The 17,878-nt window shown below is 39.2% G+C and overlaps 1 protein-coding gene across 2 annotated transcripts; it reads right to left on the bottom strand.

Annotated features, from left to right (window-relative positions):
* Nucleotides 1-2,343: 2,343 nt before the first annotated feature.
* Nucleotides 2,344-15,916, bottom strand: LOC137041340 (G-protein coupled receptor 176-like). Of its 2 annotated transcripts, none has more exons than XM_067417520.1 (3): nucleotides 14,767-15,916; nucleotides 5,062-5,314; nucleotides 2,344-3,832 (listed from the first exon to the last, which is right to left on the bottom strand). In XM_067417520.1, exons 1-3 carry the CDS (start codon nucleotides 14,999-15,001, stop codon nucleotides 2,683-2,685), a joined length of 1,638 nt encoding a protein of 545 aa, XP_067273621.1. In that variant the 5' UTR covers nucleotides 15,002-15,916; the 3' UTR covers nucleotides 2,344-2,682. The 2 variants fall into 2 exon arrangements, with proteins under 2 accessions (XP_067273621.1, XP_067273622.1); XM_067417521.1 differs by lacking the exon at nucleotides 14,767-15,916 and adding an exon at nucleotides 11,661-12,061.
* Nucleotides 15,917-17,878: the final 1,962 nt, after the last annotated feature.

The following is a 17,878-nucleotide window of genomic DNA, read 5'->3' as shown; positions in this document are numbered from 1 at the left end:
TATGCCTAATATCGATTTTACGGCAGTGTGACTCATAGTAGCTGCTGAGCGAATGCACAGAGCATTATAAAATATAACTTCCAAAACACTCTAATGTATCTAATATGATAAAACAGCGCTGCATAGCACGACCAGAAGAAGTGGAAGCGGTCGTCTGATGCATAATAAAAGCTCTGTAAAATCAAGGTGTAACGGAAACATACAAAAATATTAATAATACTTAATATAAAAATGTAATACTTATAAAAAAGGATTCTAAAGTTTGAAATTGCTAACTCAAGTGCAAGCAAAAATTAACATCACCAGCCTCTAAGGACCAGATTTAATATCAAGGTTGACATCAGAGGCAATTATTTAATGTTTTATGAAAGTCGTTGGAAAAACCCAACAAAAAGACAGGAAATTCTCATCCAATTTAGTCAATCATTGCATGGCACAAGCTGGGTTATCGGTTGCCAAGCAACTCTAATTAAATAAACCTTTACCCAGAATTTTGATGTATTTAGTTTAGGTAAATTTGAGAGAAATGTCCTGCTTCTATCAGTCAATTTAACTAATGCTTTGAAAATTATAAAAATGGCATTATAAAAATAAAAAAAGTTTTAAAAGTGCCAAGTAAATGGATGACAATAATCACTGCATTTCCAAACAACACTTGACCTTTTTATACATTCAACCATTGTGGGGAAACAAAAGCACAATTATGTCAATTCACATAACATTTGTGGTGTAGCTAGAAATCCAAGCTAGCTGTTTCTGGATTTGGAAAACACATTAAATCTTCAAAATACACCAAGACATTTTAATTAATAACACCAAAACTGGCATCTGGCGGAAAACACACTGCCCTTTTAACTCATGTTTTCTTCTCAGTCACATGCAAGTGCCTAATCTTTAGCTTTGCCTTTGCCATAAAAGGCGATTAACTCAGAGAAACAATGATTCTTTTTTATGAAATACGTTTAATGAGACACACTTTATAATAAATACGGGTCAATTATTGAGGAAATGGCCACGCGGTAGAACAGTTTTAATGAACCACTGCCAAGAAATCGGCTTTAGAGATTTTCTGAATATTTCAGTGTTAAAACAATGTTCCTTTTTTTGCATTGTTTTGCTTGAATTTAAGTATTTCAGTTATACATTTTTAACAACCCAATGTTTACTTTAAAGGGATAGTTCACTTTAAAATGAAAATTCTGTGAACATATACTATTGAAAAATAAATAAATTCTTCCAAATAACTGATTATGTAAGAAATACAAATACAAGTATAATTAGCCAGAGAATGGCCTGGCTTTTGTAGAAAAGGTATAATTAAATGAAAGCGTGGAAGAATTATAAAAACAAAAGCCTGTGAGTCACCATGCTTACATAGTATGATTAAACTATTGTTCCAAACAACACTGTATCTCTAAGCAGAGGATGTCTTCTCATTGTGTTTCACCCCATAGAAACAGTAAATCTGATGTGTTTGTTCTCTAACAGGAGAGTCGTATCCCTCTGCAGAAGAGCTGATTAAATAATTCATAGTTGCATATTGAAATGCATTCTGTTTCCCACCAAACGGATCTGCAAATCTTGATAATAGCTGACCACAGATAAGGGCTGTGACTTGTTCTTAAAGGTAAATAGAAATAGAATCTGAACACTTCAATGCATGGGATTGAAAGTTTCTTCCCTATTTTTGGTCTTTAATAAATCATCATTCTTTAAAAAATACTAACAGCATTATTGAGTGTTAGAGTCAATAGCTGTCATTTCACCGTCTCTGATCACTATAGACCCAATTCAGTCCGGCTTTGAGCAACCTACTTCTAGCCAAAACAATCTTAAATTTGGTTACATGTTGTTTTTGCCAAAATAACTCACGAGATGTATGCTATTCCATCAAGTAGGTAAAGTCCACATGTTTAATAGAATAGTTCATTGATTACAAGGTGTTTGGTTTCATTTCTTTGACATGTTCATGTTCTAATGTCTATTCTTGGGCTATATAGTTAGACATCGACTCAGTTGTCTGAGAGCCCAAATTTGGCCTTGTTTTCAGCTAGAAGCCAGTGCTGTGTTTGGACAGCTACTACGTCTTTTAAACAAAATTGCTTGCTGGGTGTAAACCCACATTGGTTTTCCATTCCCAACACATGGCCATGGCAGCATTTTAGCACTGCAATATAGTGTACATAAAAGTTCATTTATATACTTTAATGTTGACTAAATTAGTTTCTAGCTGTTTAAACTATTTAAAATAGATTATGCTAAATAAAATGTGGACAGTGGGGGCGATGTTTCAACAAGTTCATCAGGACACATTAGTCACATTCAACACAGCATGGACATATCTACATAAAAAATATTGTGATTAATTTTATTCACCATTCCAACAAAACAAATGTCAAACAATCCATGTCTACCATATGGTGTTTCTTGCATTTCCTGTGAAAGATCAATTTCCTGTTCTGTCTGTCGGTACATGGAGATGAACGAATGTCTATTAAATCACTCAAACAGGCAGCAAGAGAGCATGTAAACTCTACCAAATTCCTACTGTAAACGTAAACTCTCCATGAGTTCTCTCCTTCATTGTTCTGCACTCATATAGAAAATGATTCCAAAATAACTTCAGATAAAAAAACAGGCAGTCTTTGCTTTTTATGATTTGGTCCATGGCACTCTTGTGTTTTAGGGGTCCACATTAGGAAAGGTACTAACTTTATTGTTTCTACTGATGCGTCTCTCGGGCCGAACTCTGGGCTGCTTGGTCTGGATCAGCTCCTCTGGTGTATTACCTAATGGAGGCAGGAGTCTTTTCTTACTGTTCCTGGTTTCAGGCAGCCATTGAGGAGGCAACTCAAACGGCCCAAAACCAAACTGCGTTGCATCCTCTGCATCCGTGGGAGTCGCGGGGGCGACCTGCGAAGAGGAGTAGGCACACGACTGAATAGGCGAATGTTTTGGTAACACTAAACCCTCTTCTTTAACCCCGTTCCCTGACTGTAGCTGACGCAGCTCTCCTCCTGGCATTCCATTCCCACCCTGTCCCTCATCTTTGGGTTGGAAGTTGGAAGCCACAGACGAAATCTCATTCTCATCCTCATCATCCTCATTTGGTCTGAAGATCTGCTGTTGACCGATATTGAACATCTCCAGGAGTTGACTGCCAGAGCGAACCACAGTCTCGCCCCCTAGTGGCCCTACCTCAGCCAGACCGCCGATGCTGACCATGTTCCTTCGGCTATAACGTCGATGCAGCCGTGCTAGCATATCAAGAAGGCAACGTCGCACAGAGCGGTTTACAGTTAGCAGAAACAGAGGGTTGGTGAGAAGAGAGACCTTTGGCAGCCACACAGCAGTCAGTTGTAACCAAGATGAGGCTTTTGCAGCCCCCAGCACGGCATGGTATATCACCAGAGCGGCGTAGGGAGTGCTGCAGAGTGCAAAGACTAGGACGATGGACAACAGAGTGGCATGAAGTTCAGACTCACGCTGTGACACATATGGAATTGAAATGCTGTTCTGAGGGGTGCGCAACGCTGCGATGATCACTTTCTTCTTCTGGCTGCTGCTTAATGCCCGGCGGATTAGTGCCATGGCTAAAAACACAACTGCCAGTGGTAAAATAAGTGTGGTAATGCTGTAAGTGACCATGTAAACCAGATGTCCGAACGACTGACCATCAGAACAAGACAAGGTGGCGTAGACATCCGTCACATTGCTTATGGCGAAAACAGGGACACTTGCCACCACGGCATGCACCCAGATGTAGATGACCAGGTCTCTGGATTTGGCATCTGATATCTTTCTCTCCAGTGGATACAACACTGAGTAGTACCTAAAAGCAAAAGAGAGGGATATAATGGGGCAGACAAAATTTTGCAGACAAAATTTAATAAGTATTTATATAGCACTTTACTATGTACTACTGTACACCCAAAAGCCCTTTCCAATCATGTCAGGGCTCTCTCCTCAACCACCAACAGTGTGCAGCATCCACTTGGATGACACAACGGCAGCCACAGAACAACGGAGCCAGTGCACTCCACACACCATATAGGTGGAGAGGAGAGAGAGTGATCGAGCCAATTCAGTGGATGGGATTATTAGGAGGCCATGATTGATAAAGGCCAATGGAGGGAATTTGGACAGGACACCGGATGCCATGGCATTTTTAATGACCACAGAAAGTCAGGACTCTTCCGAAGGACGATTGTTTCTCTTTCAAGCAGCTTTTTTTCCCCAAGCAGTTAGTCAATGCAGTGAAATCTGTTTGAGGAACCCCTGATTGCACAGGTTGTGTTAAATTTGTATTTTTTTTTTAATGAAACTTGTTCTAAATAAGAATCACTTGTTGGTTACCAGCCCTGTCTCAATTACAGAGGAGGGTCCAGCTGCGGCTTGGCGTTCCCGTCATAAAACAATAATGCCTATTGGACATTCCTGGTAGCGTCTCATCGACCAATCGCGATAAGTTTTGCAAGGCACACTGGGTATTATGTCAATTCCCCTTCCACAATTATTGTATTTAATGTATAATCTCCCCCCCTATAACCTTGATACTGTTTCCAGGGCTAAATTATTTATAATAGCACTGTAAAATGCCTTATGTGTGTGCAAAAAGTAGACGTATTTCATCGATTCATAACAGAAATCTCAGAAAATACAAAAGAAAATAAAAAAAAAATCTGTAAAATATAGATTAAGTATGTTTTATTATATGATTTGGCCCGTCATGGTGTGTCTATGATTTCTTTTTCTGAAGTGAAAAAATGTTGGTATCAAGAAAGGCTTCTGTGCTAAGCAAAATAAATTATTCAATGGATTGATAAAGGGTCTGGCTGAGTAGGTTGCTATGGAAGCACTAGTCTGTGAAACAGCTGGTGCCCATGGGTTGAGTACAACTTAAGAGATTCCAGATTGGTTCACGAGATAATTTACCTTATTTTTTATATCTTAAACAATTGTTTAATGATTGTTTGGTTGAGACTGATAATAGTGACCTCAAAGCTGAGACAATCACACTTCAGCTGGTAGCAAAAGATAAATACATGTATATCCACTCACCTGTCCAGGGCGATGACAGCAAAGCTGAGCACAGTGGCAGAGCAGAAAAGCCTGTGTAGGAACTTGATTGTTTTGCACAGCATGAGTGTATGAACCCATAGGCAACATAGGGGACTGGCATTTAGAACTATGTCAAAGGGCACACACACCAACCCGGCACAAATACCAGAATACGCCAGGTTCTTGATGAAGAGATTTGTGACAGACTTGAAGACGTTGGTGTAACAAGTGCACCACAGCACTGCGACATTACCTGGGGAGAACGAGATGAAAAGTAGAAAAGGTTGAAAGTTCAAAAGTCTATAGGTTAGTATCGAAGGACACACAATTGAATGGACTGCGATTCCCATCATGGCAATGAGTTACCTGAAGGATGCAAGCTAATTTAAAGGTCCCGTTCTTCGCGATTCCATCTTTCAAACTTTAGTTAGTGTGTAATGTTGCTGTTAGAGCATAAATAATACCTGTAAAATTATAAAGCCCAAAGTTCAATGCCAAGCGAGATATTTTATTTAACAGAAGTTCCCTTTCAAAGCCTACAGCGAACGGTCGCTTTGGACTACACCGCTGCACTTCCTGCTGTAATGACGTCACTAGAACCGTTTGTTGACTAACCCTCCGCCCACAAGTACACGCAAAATAGGGGGCGTGGTCTTGTTGCTCTCCCACGTGGATAAGAGCGCGCATTCAGCGCTTGCATCTCCCCGTTATGGTAAGAGGCGGGACCTCTCCAGGCAAAGTGCGCTAAGCTGCTGTCCAATCACAACACGGGAAGCGCTGGCCCAATCAGAACTCGTTACGTATTTCTGAAGGAGGGACTTCATAGAACAAGGAAATCATCAGGCCGTTTTTAGGACAGGGGAAACAGCGCTGTACAGATAAGTAAATTGTGTGTTTTTTTTACACGCGAAACATGAACTCATGTTATATTGCAAACATATTGTATTGTAAACATAATCAAAGCTTCGAAAACACGCGAAGAACGGGGCCTTTAAAGGGGGAAAGCCTGATTTTGGCAAGAAACAGTATGTCATTAGAGCTAATATCTCCAAGACCATATTTTGGGGATTTCCACTTGGATTTGGCCTACCCAAATTGAAAAGCTTCATAACACATACAGTGTTCTAAGTTCAAAATGTTGGTGTCATTTTACAGGAAACCCTTTGAAGTTACAGAAAACACTGCAAAAAGTCATAAACATGTAAGTATATGTTGTCTAAACTGTAATAACCCCCCAAAAAGTAGGCGCTTTTTTTATTTGTTTTTTTATTTAATACATTAATTTTTGAAAGTGTTTAACTCAGGCCCTGTGTGCTCTAGGAACCTGCAGACAGTTTGGACTATTTCCACTAAATTCCAGAAAATAGTGGACAAAAGAAGTTTGTCTGTGTCATGTTGTATGCAAGATTTATTCAAATGGATCTGAAGGGATGACCCCCCCCCCCCCCCCCGCTACCCCCTCCCACCACCATATACAATGGTATAAATGCAATATCCCAGTGTCATTAAATTAATTATACATGCTGGAAAATGCCCAAAACTGTCTGCAGGGCCCTAGAGCACACAGGGCCTGAGTTACACACTTTCACAAATGAATTTATATTTTAAAAAATCAAAAAGCGCTTAATTTTTTGAGGGGTTACAACAGCTTAGACAACATATACTTATATGTTTATCACTTTTAGCAGTGTTTTATGTAACTTTAAAGGGTTTCCTGTAAAATGACACCAACATTTTGAACTTAGAAGGTTTTTCAATTTGGGTAGGCCAGATCCAGGCGGATATGGCACCAGAGTAATTTAGTGTAAATAGATTACTTTGTGTAAAACAAATACCAAAGAGATGCATATCTCCAGAATGTAGAGAGTCTTAAGCTTTCAAAAGGTACCACATATGACATCATAGCTCCTCCACAGACATTTAAAATGGAAAATATATACATGACAATGTCATTCCCGTCCCTGTACAGGGTCCACAGAGTTTAAGTGGTTAAAGGGGGAAAGCCTGATTTTGGCAAGAAACAGTATGTTATTCATATCCAGTGATAAAAGACCCATGAGCTTCACAGCACAGAAGAATTGTTTGAATATTTAAATTGAAGCATGCATTGTAGCAAGTGATTGTGTAAGACCGGAGAAACTGTAAGATCTGTAGGAGATGGCGACTCACTGAGAAAACAAGGGAAATTAACATCTGAACTCACTCTTGTGCATTTAGCGTCTTTATCCGAGACAACATCAGTTAATCAACCAAAAATTGCCTTAATTTACATGTCTTTCCGTTCACTGCCTCTTTCCCCACCTCCCCAAAACAATTCACCCAAAATCAATATGGGTTAATATTAACAAGTGTTATACATGTTTGGTATCATTTGGAATGTCTCAGTGCAACTGATACAAAGGTCTCTTTCTCACAAAAGTAAAACAAAAGGTAACAAAGGTTGTAAAAATTATTTAAAGATATTTTGCTTATTATGATGGGTGTGTCCTCTGCCATGCATTTGGTCTTTATCTCCTGTTGTCAATAAAGGTCTATAGGACTTAATTAATGCTAATTCCCATTGCGAACCCATTGTTTACATCTGAAAGAGTTTTCTGTCTTGGTCTGGTATTTAATGGATGTTGCAGAAGGTTCAGGGTGTGATTATGTAACCAGATCAGCCTGTAATGCATTAGGTATCCTATTTCCTTGAGGTCAGGTATGCATTTCTTACTCTTTACTTCAGAGCATTTGATGTATCTGAAGTAATTTGATGTATCTGATTATGCAATTGGAATTATACATTTACATGACTAATTATAAATTATTACAATAATTTATTCAGATTTACTCTGAAATGTTTGATCTTAGTACGATCTGATGTATCCTTTGTTACCGTAAATCTGCGACCAGGGTTAAGTACGGATTGGAGCATGGGGGACATCTGGCGATTCTAGATTTCTGACTAACTGCTCCACTTTAACTAAGCAGCTACATTCTAGGGGGCCAGATAAAATACTATTGAGATAATACAGCATTATTTTATGGTACTGGCCATAACCGCTGGTTACTGTTACCACTTTAACTAAGTTGTTATATAGGCGACTGTAGGGGGCTACATGGGTCCTTTTTAAGAATAGCAACCATGAGGGGCATTGTTAAATCGCTTTAGCCATAACCTCTTGGTTAATGATCGTACTCTGTGAGTTTGTGATTGTGGGCCTGCATAACGGCCGGTGTGCGACTCTGAGAACCATATGAATTATTTCAATAAGATTAAAGAGTTAAACAGAATAATCAAATGTGTAACCAATCAGCATTTTAACCTAAATTTGAGGTCATGTTAAAATGGAGTCAGATAAAGGTTAATTGGAATTAAATTACTTTAATGCCAATCTACAGCCCTGCTGAAAAGGCCGAACGCGTAAGAAACCTTCACCCACTAATTGTAAGCAGTCATTGGGATGATTGGGTGGGCCTTACAAATGCAATACTGAGATGTTCACTTGAGGTAAGACACTGGTTGGGTATTTAACCTTTTTAAAGGAATATTCCAGGATCAATGGAAGCTAATCTCAATTGAATGCATTTGTGGCATAATATTGATTACCATATATGGGAAATACATTTTCAGTTGTCCCTCATTTCCTTGCTAAAGCAAAAACAAAAATATGTGAGACAATGGAAGTCAACAGGGCCATCATGTTAACATAATTTTAGTGTGAAAGTATAAATTATTGGAGTAAAATTATAGGGTTTTTTGCAACAGAACACCTAAAACCTGTAAAAGTCTTTAAATAATTGAAACAGCTTTACATTTTCTTTTTTTAAATACACAACAGAAGTTTTAAGTTTAACATTTATGCTTTTAAGTCCTCTAAAAAGGGGCCTATTCACTTTCTTTTCAAATTATTCACTTCCACAGTGTATTCTTTTATTAAGAAATAGAGGTCAGGTTGAAAGTCAAATGCTCCAACTTGTACTGAACCCAAAATATTATTTTAGGCACATGACAACACAACTGTAAGAGATAAGCATTTCAATACTTTCTTCATACCACAGATATGCATTTAAAACAATCAGTGAGAGCATGTTAAATGTTTTTCTTGCGGCTGAAGGAAAATGACACATGTAATTTCAAGTGGAAACTAAACTTTGAAGGAATGATGCACGGACATCCTGAATTCACACGCCTTGAATTGAAATGGAGCCTGAGGTGATTCTCTTCTTGGATGTTGATGTGAACGGAGCACTTATGGTGACAGGTGCTCTAGCCAGCCCCATTATTACGCTTGACACACTTTCTGAAGGTGCATCTTTTCCACAAAGATTGTGACTTTCATCTTTTCCCATTACCATGCAGGTGTAACGGGCAAAGCACCGAAGAATCCATCTGCAGCTGCCTCTGTGTTATTACCCTGGTGACATTTAGAGTGCACACTGACAGGGGCGGACGATTGTCCACTAGTTCCCAGAGGTCTAAGTTTATGGTTCACAGTGGTATTTAGATGTCACAGTGTGCAGCCAATAGTGCAGCCTTAACTTTTTTTAATATGTTTGAGAATTCTGAAATGTGAAAATGGATGTTGGCTGCCCCTTTCTGACTAACGTGGCTGTAATTATTATGTTTAATGAATCTTAATCACTGAAAATCAAAGGTAATGAAATGGTCAAAACATATTGTCCTCAATGATAGTTCATCCAAAAAGGAAAATTCTGTTATCATTTACTCATCTTTTGTGTTCTGCAGAAAAAATAAACTAATGGGTCTTCAGGTTTAAATCATCATGAGGGTGAATAAATGATTATAGGATTTTCATAAACTTTGAACTATCCCTTTAAAGTATTTGACTGAGAATAATTCAATATTTATGCATTTTAGTATGTAATATTCAACTTGAATGTATAAACAGCAAACATATGTTATTGGAATCTTCTGCCATCAGAAAAAAATGCTGGGTTAAAAACAATCCAAGTTGGGTTGAAAATGGACAAACCCAGAAATTGGGTTGTTTGAATGGGTCCATTTACTAAGGTTCAAACAACCACATTTCTGGGTTTGTCCATTTCCAACCCAACAGGTTGTTTTTAACCCGCATTTTTTTTTTGTTTTTTTTTAGATTGAACTGTATTCTTTTTATTTTGAGGGTACATGAGCCACGCTGTTTGTTAAATAAATGCCAATGACAGAACTTGAGTGCAATAATTACTAACCCATTGCCACAATGACTTTCTATAGCTAGTTATCACAATGAATGCCAGAAACACAAAATGTCCAACTAAAACTTGAGCCATAATCCAGTACAGAGACAGATCTTCAGATTATGAACATTTATACCATTCTGCAGGCTAATCAGTCATGTGATGTCTTATTTGTTTGAGCCTTACAAAATTGCCTTTCATCAGGAAAAAAAACCCTAAACAAGCAGAACAATGGACCTTTATATAATCAATGCTAAAATCTCATTTATTCTGAGGAGGGCTCTGAAATATTTTTCTTTCTGCAAATCTTGCATCATTTCCGTTGGCACAGAAGGGTGTGAATAAATTGCACTTAAGAAAATAAGATGATCAGTCGTGTTTCACAGCACCTATGCAATCTTTGTAAACCAAATTCAGCTTTTTGTGACCTTGGCATCATTGTAAGAGTGAGTGACTGCCAAAAACCTTGCATGTGACATCATACTGATTGTAAAAGCATTACACATCTCTGTTTGTATCGATTGAAAACAACCTCTAGTTTCTTTGCTCTTGGTTTGTCACATGGTTAATGGCTTAAATGTGATAAGCATGTTGCTGTAATGTGTAAGAATTCACAGTCATCTTAAAACATTTTCTTGGAAACATCATGGCAAATAATTTAGTAATATTATCTAAGACATTTTCTAAGTTAAATAATGTTGCTTTTAGTGAAAACAAGCAACCGCAAACTGTCATCAGAACAATTTGAATCTCAGCAAAAGTTATCCGGTTGAGTATGATGTACTGAAAAAAATCTATATAATAATGGAGGTGTCTTTAAACTGTTAACTAGTTGATTAATACAGTTAACTTTTTGAAGCAGCAACTTGCAATGGACAACTCAGGCTTGTGATTTAATTATGTTTTATTTAGGAAAGATTACTGCATATTATATAAATATATGCAGATTAAAAAGAGTTAAGGTCAATATTTAATGAACTCGTTCACAAAATGTAAAACCTGCACTTCATGCACTTTCATTGCAGAGAAGTTCAACAGTTTACAAAAGAGAAAACTAATCAGACAAAACCTCGCTAGAGAGGCCAATCTTAGAGTGTAACTAAACGAGCCAATGCAGATTGGCATGCAATGATTGCACCAGCTGCTCTTACACACAGATATAATACTCTATATAATGAGTAGCAGGTGGATTGCATATTAGCTTTTCTATTCCTGCTTTTATTTTTACCTTCTATAGAGCAAAAAATGTTGTTCTCAGAGGCAGTGAGCGAAAGGCTGCACTATTTCCTGTTTGTGTCACCACGACCATTCCCCGGCGTGCTTCAGAACCTAGGAGATAAGTTTCCCTAAAAGAGCTTACACAGGTAGAATTTTTAAAGATGACATTCTACCTGTGTGTCTCTGGATGCTGTACTCACCTGGAGCCAAGTGACGTGATCGAATCTCACGTGTCTGAGCGCAGAGCATGCTGAGGCGGTGGTCGTGGATCAGTCATGCACCCCCTGCGGGAAGATGCCCATCTCAGTACTGTAGTCAGTTCCTTTAAAGGAGCAGAGTTCCTGTGCCTCTGCCTTGATCTAACCCTTCCCAGAGGGTTACTTCGGGCAGTAGTGCAGGTGATCTGAGGATTGCGGTGAGTGCGCTTCCCTCTGGAAACCAACCCCCTGGGAACCTTCACTCCTTCCACACTACTTAATCAGTATCTGCTGCATTGTCTGCATATCATGACCCCATAAAAGAAAGGTTGCTTCGTTGGGCGAGAGAGTTAAATACTCCTCGCCTTCCCTCCTTAACCTCTTGGGACCTTGCTCTGGTGCTTAGAGCACTTCAGAACGACCCATTTGAGCTTTTGCCATCAGCAGAACTAAAGGTTCTATCTATGAAGACTTTGTTGCTAACCGCACTGGCCTCTATCAAGGCCTTGGTCGACGAATTGTGCCTAGAGTTTGGGCTGAGTAACACCCACATGGTACTGAGACCCCGGCCTGACTATGTGCCTAAGATTCCTACCACTCCCTTCAGGGACCAGGCAAGCGCTGCCCCCAAAGGAGGCAGACCAAGCCCTAACCTTGCTCTGTCCCGTCCACGTTCTGCAAATGTACGTGGACAGAACACATAGCTTCAGGACAGCTCTTTGTCTGTCATGGAGGCCAGCAGAAGGGAAAGGCTGTCTCCAAGCAGAGGATGGCCCACTGGATAGTGAATGCCATTACTTTGGCTTATCAAGCTCAAGGTTGCTCAGGTTGCAAGCTCACTCTACTGGGCTGGTTGACAGCCAACATATTCACTAGATCAGGGGTGTCCAAACTCGGTCCTAGAGGGCCACTGTCCTGCAGAGTTTAGCTCCAACTTGCCTCAACACACCTGCCTGGAAGTTTCTAGCATGTCAGGTGTGTTTAATTGGGGTTGGAGCTAAACTCTGCAGGACAGTGTTCCTCCATGAGTAGGATTGGACATCCCTGCACTAGAGATTCTATAGCTTTCATGGAGAGCTGGTATCCTCCTATGTTCTCACCTCAAATGGGTAGAAGCACCGAGAGGCCCGGGCTCATTGTTGGCTTGCTGCACCCTTAACTATGGTGATTATATTCTCCAGAGCAAATCCTGTCTGGTTCTCCATCACTCTTGGTGCCTGACATGATGGAGAATCTGGCCCCAGGCCTATTTCCTTTGTATAAATGAGAACCAGTTTTAGGTTGGGTACCATATGTGTGACCCTGAGGGGATCCCATTTGTATATTTTCCACAGTTGCTCCTAAACAGAAGCCTGTGTCTTTCCCTTATGGAGAGCACCCTTTTCTGATAAGGGTGAAGCCACCCCTAAAACCTCCTTTGTATTCCGACCCTATGGGTTTATACTCCACATAACTCCTTCGGGGTAGGATGTGGCTTCCGCAGTGTTCCTTTTCCAGTAGAAAAGGCATGCTATCCCAGTGTTATCCACTAGTCTCACTGAATGGGTCATGAGGGACAGCAGTGATTGACATTCTATGTGTTAGCCCTGTCTCATCAGGTAAAAGAAATCAAGAGGCTCACAAAGGGCACTGGAAGGGGCAACTGTCAAACAGTCGCTTTGGTAGGGATTCCTATTTGTCGGTCATTGGCGTGGCGTTGAGAGTCACCGACTAAATGGGACCATCTTGGCTATGTGTGTAACCCTCAATCCCTAAAGGAGGGAACAGAGATGCCACGTCCTGTCGCCATAACTGCTGTACCCCGCTGGGGTGCTGCGTGACCGGCTCAGATTCTCAGCTAAAAACAAATATGCAATCAACCTGATACTCATTATATACCCGCACTGCATGGCAGAGCAGCTGGTGCAATCATTGCATGCCAATGTGCATTGACTCGTTTAGTTACACTCAAAGTAGATTGGCCTCTCTAGCGAGATTCCTATTTGTCGATCAACGGTGTTGTGTCTCCGTTCCCTTTTTCATGGAACAAGGGGTAACATGCATAACCGAGATGTTTTGAACAACATCAGTATTGCTATAAAGAGAAAAAAACTCTTTATTCTTAATAACAAGTATTTAATTCTTCTCATACGTTCTCATGTTTTGACCAAGCATAAATTATTATGTATGGGTGCCATGCAAAACCAACCCATTGGGCCACTGAATCTGCATTAACGACAACAGTTGGGGCAACAGCCTTAGTCCTAATGGGTTGTTATCATGGCTATCAAAATCCAGTGTTCTGTATTTTGCGTACGTGAGTTTTTGTTGTAGGTGGCTATTGTAGATGGCTATAAAAAAAATGTTTTTAAAAAAATTATGTACTGTGCTAATTAATTGAGACTTCTTACAGCTCTTACAGGTTGTTGGCCTTGTTTGTTTCGTTGCTTCTATTGCTCTCCCCTTTTATGTAAGTCGCTTTGGATAAAAGCATCTGCTAAATGATTAAATGTAAATGTTAAATTTATTTTAACAAAGCCTTTTGAGATGGGGATTTCTCACAGTATAAATTATGCACGTCAATATTTTAAGTTGTTAACACAATGTAAAGTAAGGATTCAAGGAACATGACTTTGTAAAAATAAAAATAAAATTGTAAAATGATGTTAAATGTAAATTTACGTTGTACAAATTTTTGTGAAAAAACTGATAGCTTTTGATAGCATGACTAATTACAACACGTGCATCAGTGAAAGCTCCATAATGAACAGCCTTTGTTTACACAAACAAATCTCACCTGAAAATGCTATTTATCACGAAAAATATGTAGCCAATGCTCATGTTTATTAAATTTTCAAATTCCAAATATAATTTGTGCACCAACTGTAACCTTGAGTGGATATTCATTCACATGTAGCCTACAGTCCAAAACAAATGTCTATTAATAGTCTATTAATAATATTGGATAATGCACTTTACCTCATCAATTAACCAGTTAGATGCGACTGTTTGTGTTATTAAATATTATTATAAAGTGTTACCAAATATATTTAGAGATCATTGCAGCCCCCACACATTTGCTGACGAACAGCTAAACATTTTAATTCTCGTGTTTGTATAGGCTACTTACCCAAAAGGGAACCGATGAGGATGAAAACTTGAATGGTGGTGGTGAAATCTTTGTAGGCTCTTTCCTGCGCGTGCAGGATCTCCTCCAGCCGTGTCACCTCTTTATCCTGAGCATCAACCCACAGACCCACCGGAGACGACGCGTTTAGGAAACCTCGGTTCGAGGAGTTTAAACTTGTGGTTCCGTTTTCTGACAGTGGAAACCAGCGCTCCGCGTTTTCCGCCTCCATCATCATTCATATCTGAGGCGCCACTATAATTCTTTGGCTCAGGTCTCGCCGCGCGCACGTTATTGGTGAATAGCGCTTGAGCGTTATGATGTCGTGTCCATCATGATGAACATGCGAGCTTTCTCTAGTTTCTCCAAATTATCAAAAGCATGAAACATTTTGGGAAAACGCTGAACGGTGATCTTTCCCTAGCATAATCTCAGATAGGATTGCATCTGGCAGATTTGGTTAAATTTGCATTACGTAGCCAGGCTATCTCATCACTAACTGCCCCTTTCAGATTTGCGATATCGAAAGGCATCTTTCAGATATAAAAAGGCATGATTTCGTTTAACAGTAGCTACATAGCCTATCACAATAAAATCACAATGTCTTTAATGGAGCGATACGGTTAATGACGGCGACATTCACGCGCTTGTCACGCCACATCACCCAACTTCATTTTACTAGCCGTGTAAAACAGACGAAGATGGTATATAATAATACGGGTTATAAGCTATGCAATATTGAGCGAGCATTGGCTTAATAAAATATGTAACTGTCTGCAAATGATGTCTAAACAGTGTAGCTATAAGCCATAGACAATAAGATGGAGAAATTACCCACATACCCGTATGAGATCGTTATGAATGATCAAATCCAAGTGTCAGAAAACGAGATTTTTGTAAACGCATATCACGCTAAATATCGTGTCAGTGTGTGACCTGACTCCTGGCTTTTTAGCGTACACTACAGGCTTCAGTGAGAGTGACAATAGCGCTTTATTTCTTCAAATGAAAGGTGGGCGCTTACAATAAAACGTCACTGTATCCGATCGTTACGGCGTCTTCTAGAGGCGCGTGAGGATTTGAACGAGAAGTATTGAGCCCGTATTTGCTGCAGACACTTACTGCATGCAAAGAAAGCGATACAAGAAGAGTTTTCCTTATTGTGAATAGTAAATAATTAATCCGGTGAGCGAAACGCCAACATAATACTAAGTCTTTGCACTGCAGTGTGAATGTGCAAACCTTGAAAACAGCAGCCTATAGGCTCACACTGCACTGAATTTGTCTACGTGTTGCTTTAGTTTGTTTGTTTCTATAAAAGGAAGGTCAGTGTCCTTGTGGTCAGGGGAAATTTTAGACAACCCATGAGGAATCTCTAAAGCCTGCATAAAATGAGACAGTGGCTAGTTGTCACACAAGGATGTTGTCACAAGGGTTATATAAGGTTGTGTAAGAATTCCAGCCATCAAACACCTAATATTAAGTATTTGTGAAATCTACATGCAATACAACAGTGATGCACATGCAGCTCCGTTGTAATTTAGCAGCAAAAGGGCATATCTTGTTAGATAAAATGCTATATATAATCTACAATAGATTGCAATAAATAGTTTTGAGGCTAGTAAGCATTTTCTTCACCCTATAGTTTAATTTTTAAGATCCCTTTTCTTTCCCTAAAACCATATCAAATCTGATTTAAGACTTAATATTGTATATCCCTTAAAGGGATAGTTCACCCAAAAATGTAAATTAACCCATAATTTACTCTCCCTCAAGCCATCTTGTATATAACATTCTCGTTTCAGCCTAATACAATCAGTTATATTAAAAAATGTTCTGGCTAATCCAAGCTTTATAATGGCAGTGAATGGCCACCCAGGGGTTAATAAAGGCCTTCTGTAGTGAATCAATGGGTTTATTCAATGGGAAAAATATTTAAATATTACATATTTACAACTTTATAAAGTAAAATATAGTTTCTGCCATGCCGTCTTACACAATTAATATACGAAGAGTGTAATGTCTCTCGCAGTTCAAAACACATGCTACTTCTGATGTCATCATGCTTTTTTAATAAGTTACATACAGAAGGTTGTTTGGGATATATAACTTAATAAACGTGTTAAAATGTATATATTTCTTACAAAACCCCATCAATTTGCTTCAGAGGGCCTTTATTAACCCCCCAGAGTTGTGTGAAGTACTTTTATAATGGATGGATACATATAACTGATTGTATTCGTCTGAAAGAAGAATGTCATATATGGCTTGAGGGTGAGTAAATCATCCGTTTAGGTGATTGTTATTAATGGATAGCCTACTGCAATCTGCAATATTTTTCTCAAATAGCATCACTGCTGTTTAGACATAAGGGATTTTACTCATGCTAATACACCCTCATTATAAAAAAGTCCATGAATAGAGCGAAAGATCTCTGTAGCTCATATAACTGTAGTTACATACATGATGTAATTCCACACACAAGAACACAATCCATTCATGGTGATACCGTGCACTGCATGTTGTAGTAACAGCTCCTCTATAAATATAAAATGAACTGTTTCCAGTTAATCAACATGCAAGAACTCTTAAGAGCTTCCGCTCAAGTAGGCCGGGTTAAATGACAAGGGCTGCTGGATTTTTTCCTTGTCATAGTGCTCTCTAAATGATTTGCAAAGAGTACCACTGGAGATTTATTCAGAGAGCTCATCCATTTTCATGTAACCCCCCCATGTTGTTCTAAATTCTTTGACTTTCATTGTAAAGAAAAAAAACAGTTGTAAATTTCTTCAAAATCATCTTGAGGGTTTTGAATGAATTACAGAATTGTCATGAGTGTCCCGTTGAGGCATGGACTCCACTAAACCCCTGAAGGTGTGCCGTGGTATCTGGCACCAAGATGTTAGCAGCAGATCCTTTAAGTCCCTGGGGCCTCCGTGGATCAGACTTGTTTGTTCAGCTCATCACAGATGCTCGATTGGACTGAGATCGGGGGAATTTGAAGGCCAACACCTCGAACTCATTGTTGTGCTTCTCAAACCATTCTTTCCTTGGACCACTTTTGATAGATACTGACCACTGCAGAAATCTCAAGAGCTGCAGCTTTGGAGATGCT

Source organism: Pseudorasbora parva, chromosome 15 (genome assembly GCF_024679245.1).
Source record: "Pseudorasbora parva isolate DD20220531a chromosome 15, ASM2467924v1, whole genome shotgun sequence".
NCBI lineage: Eukaryota > Metazoa > Chordata > Actinopteri > Cypriniformes > Gobionidae > Pseudorasbora > Pseudorasbora parva.
This window is presented reverse-complemented; position numbering and strand designations above follow the sequence as displayed.

Bases quoted from the DNA above. Each gene is read 5' to 3' on its own strand.
- LOC137041340 (XM_067417520.1), bottom strand. From the start codon at position 15,001: ATGATGATGGAGGCGGAAAACGCGGAGCGCTGGTTTCCACTGTCAGAA. The intron at 5,315-14,766 runs GTAAGTAGCCTA...CGTTCTCCCCAG, and splicing joins CCTCATCGGTTCCCTTTTGG to GTAATGTCGCAGTGCTGTGG. The intron at 3,833-5,061 runs GTGAGTGGATAT...TTTTGCTTTTAG, and splicing joins GCTGTCATCGCCCTGGACAG to GTACTACTCAGTGTTGTATC.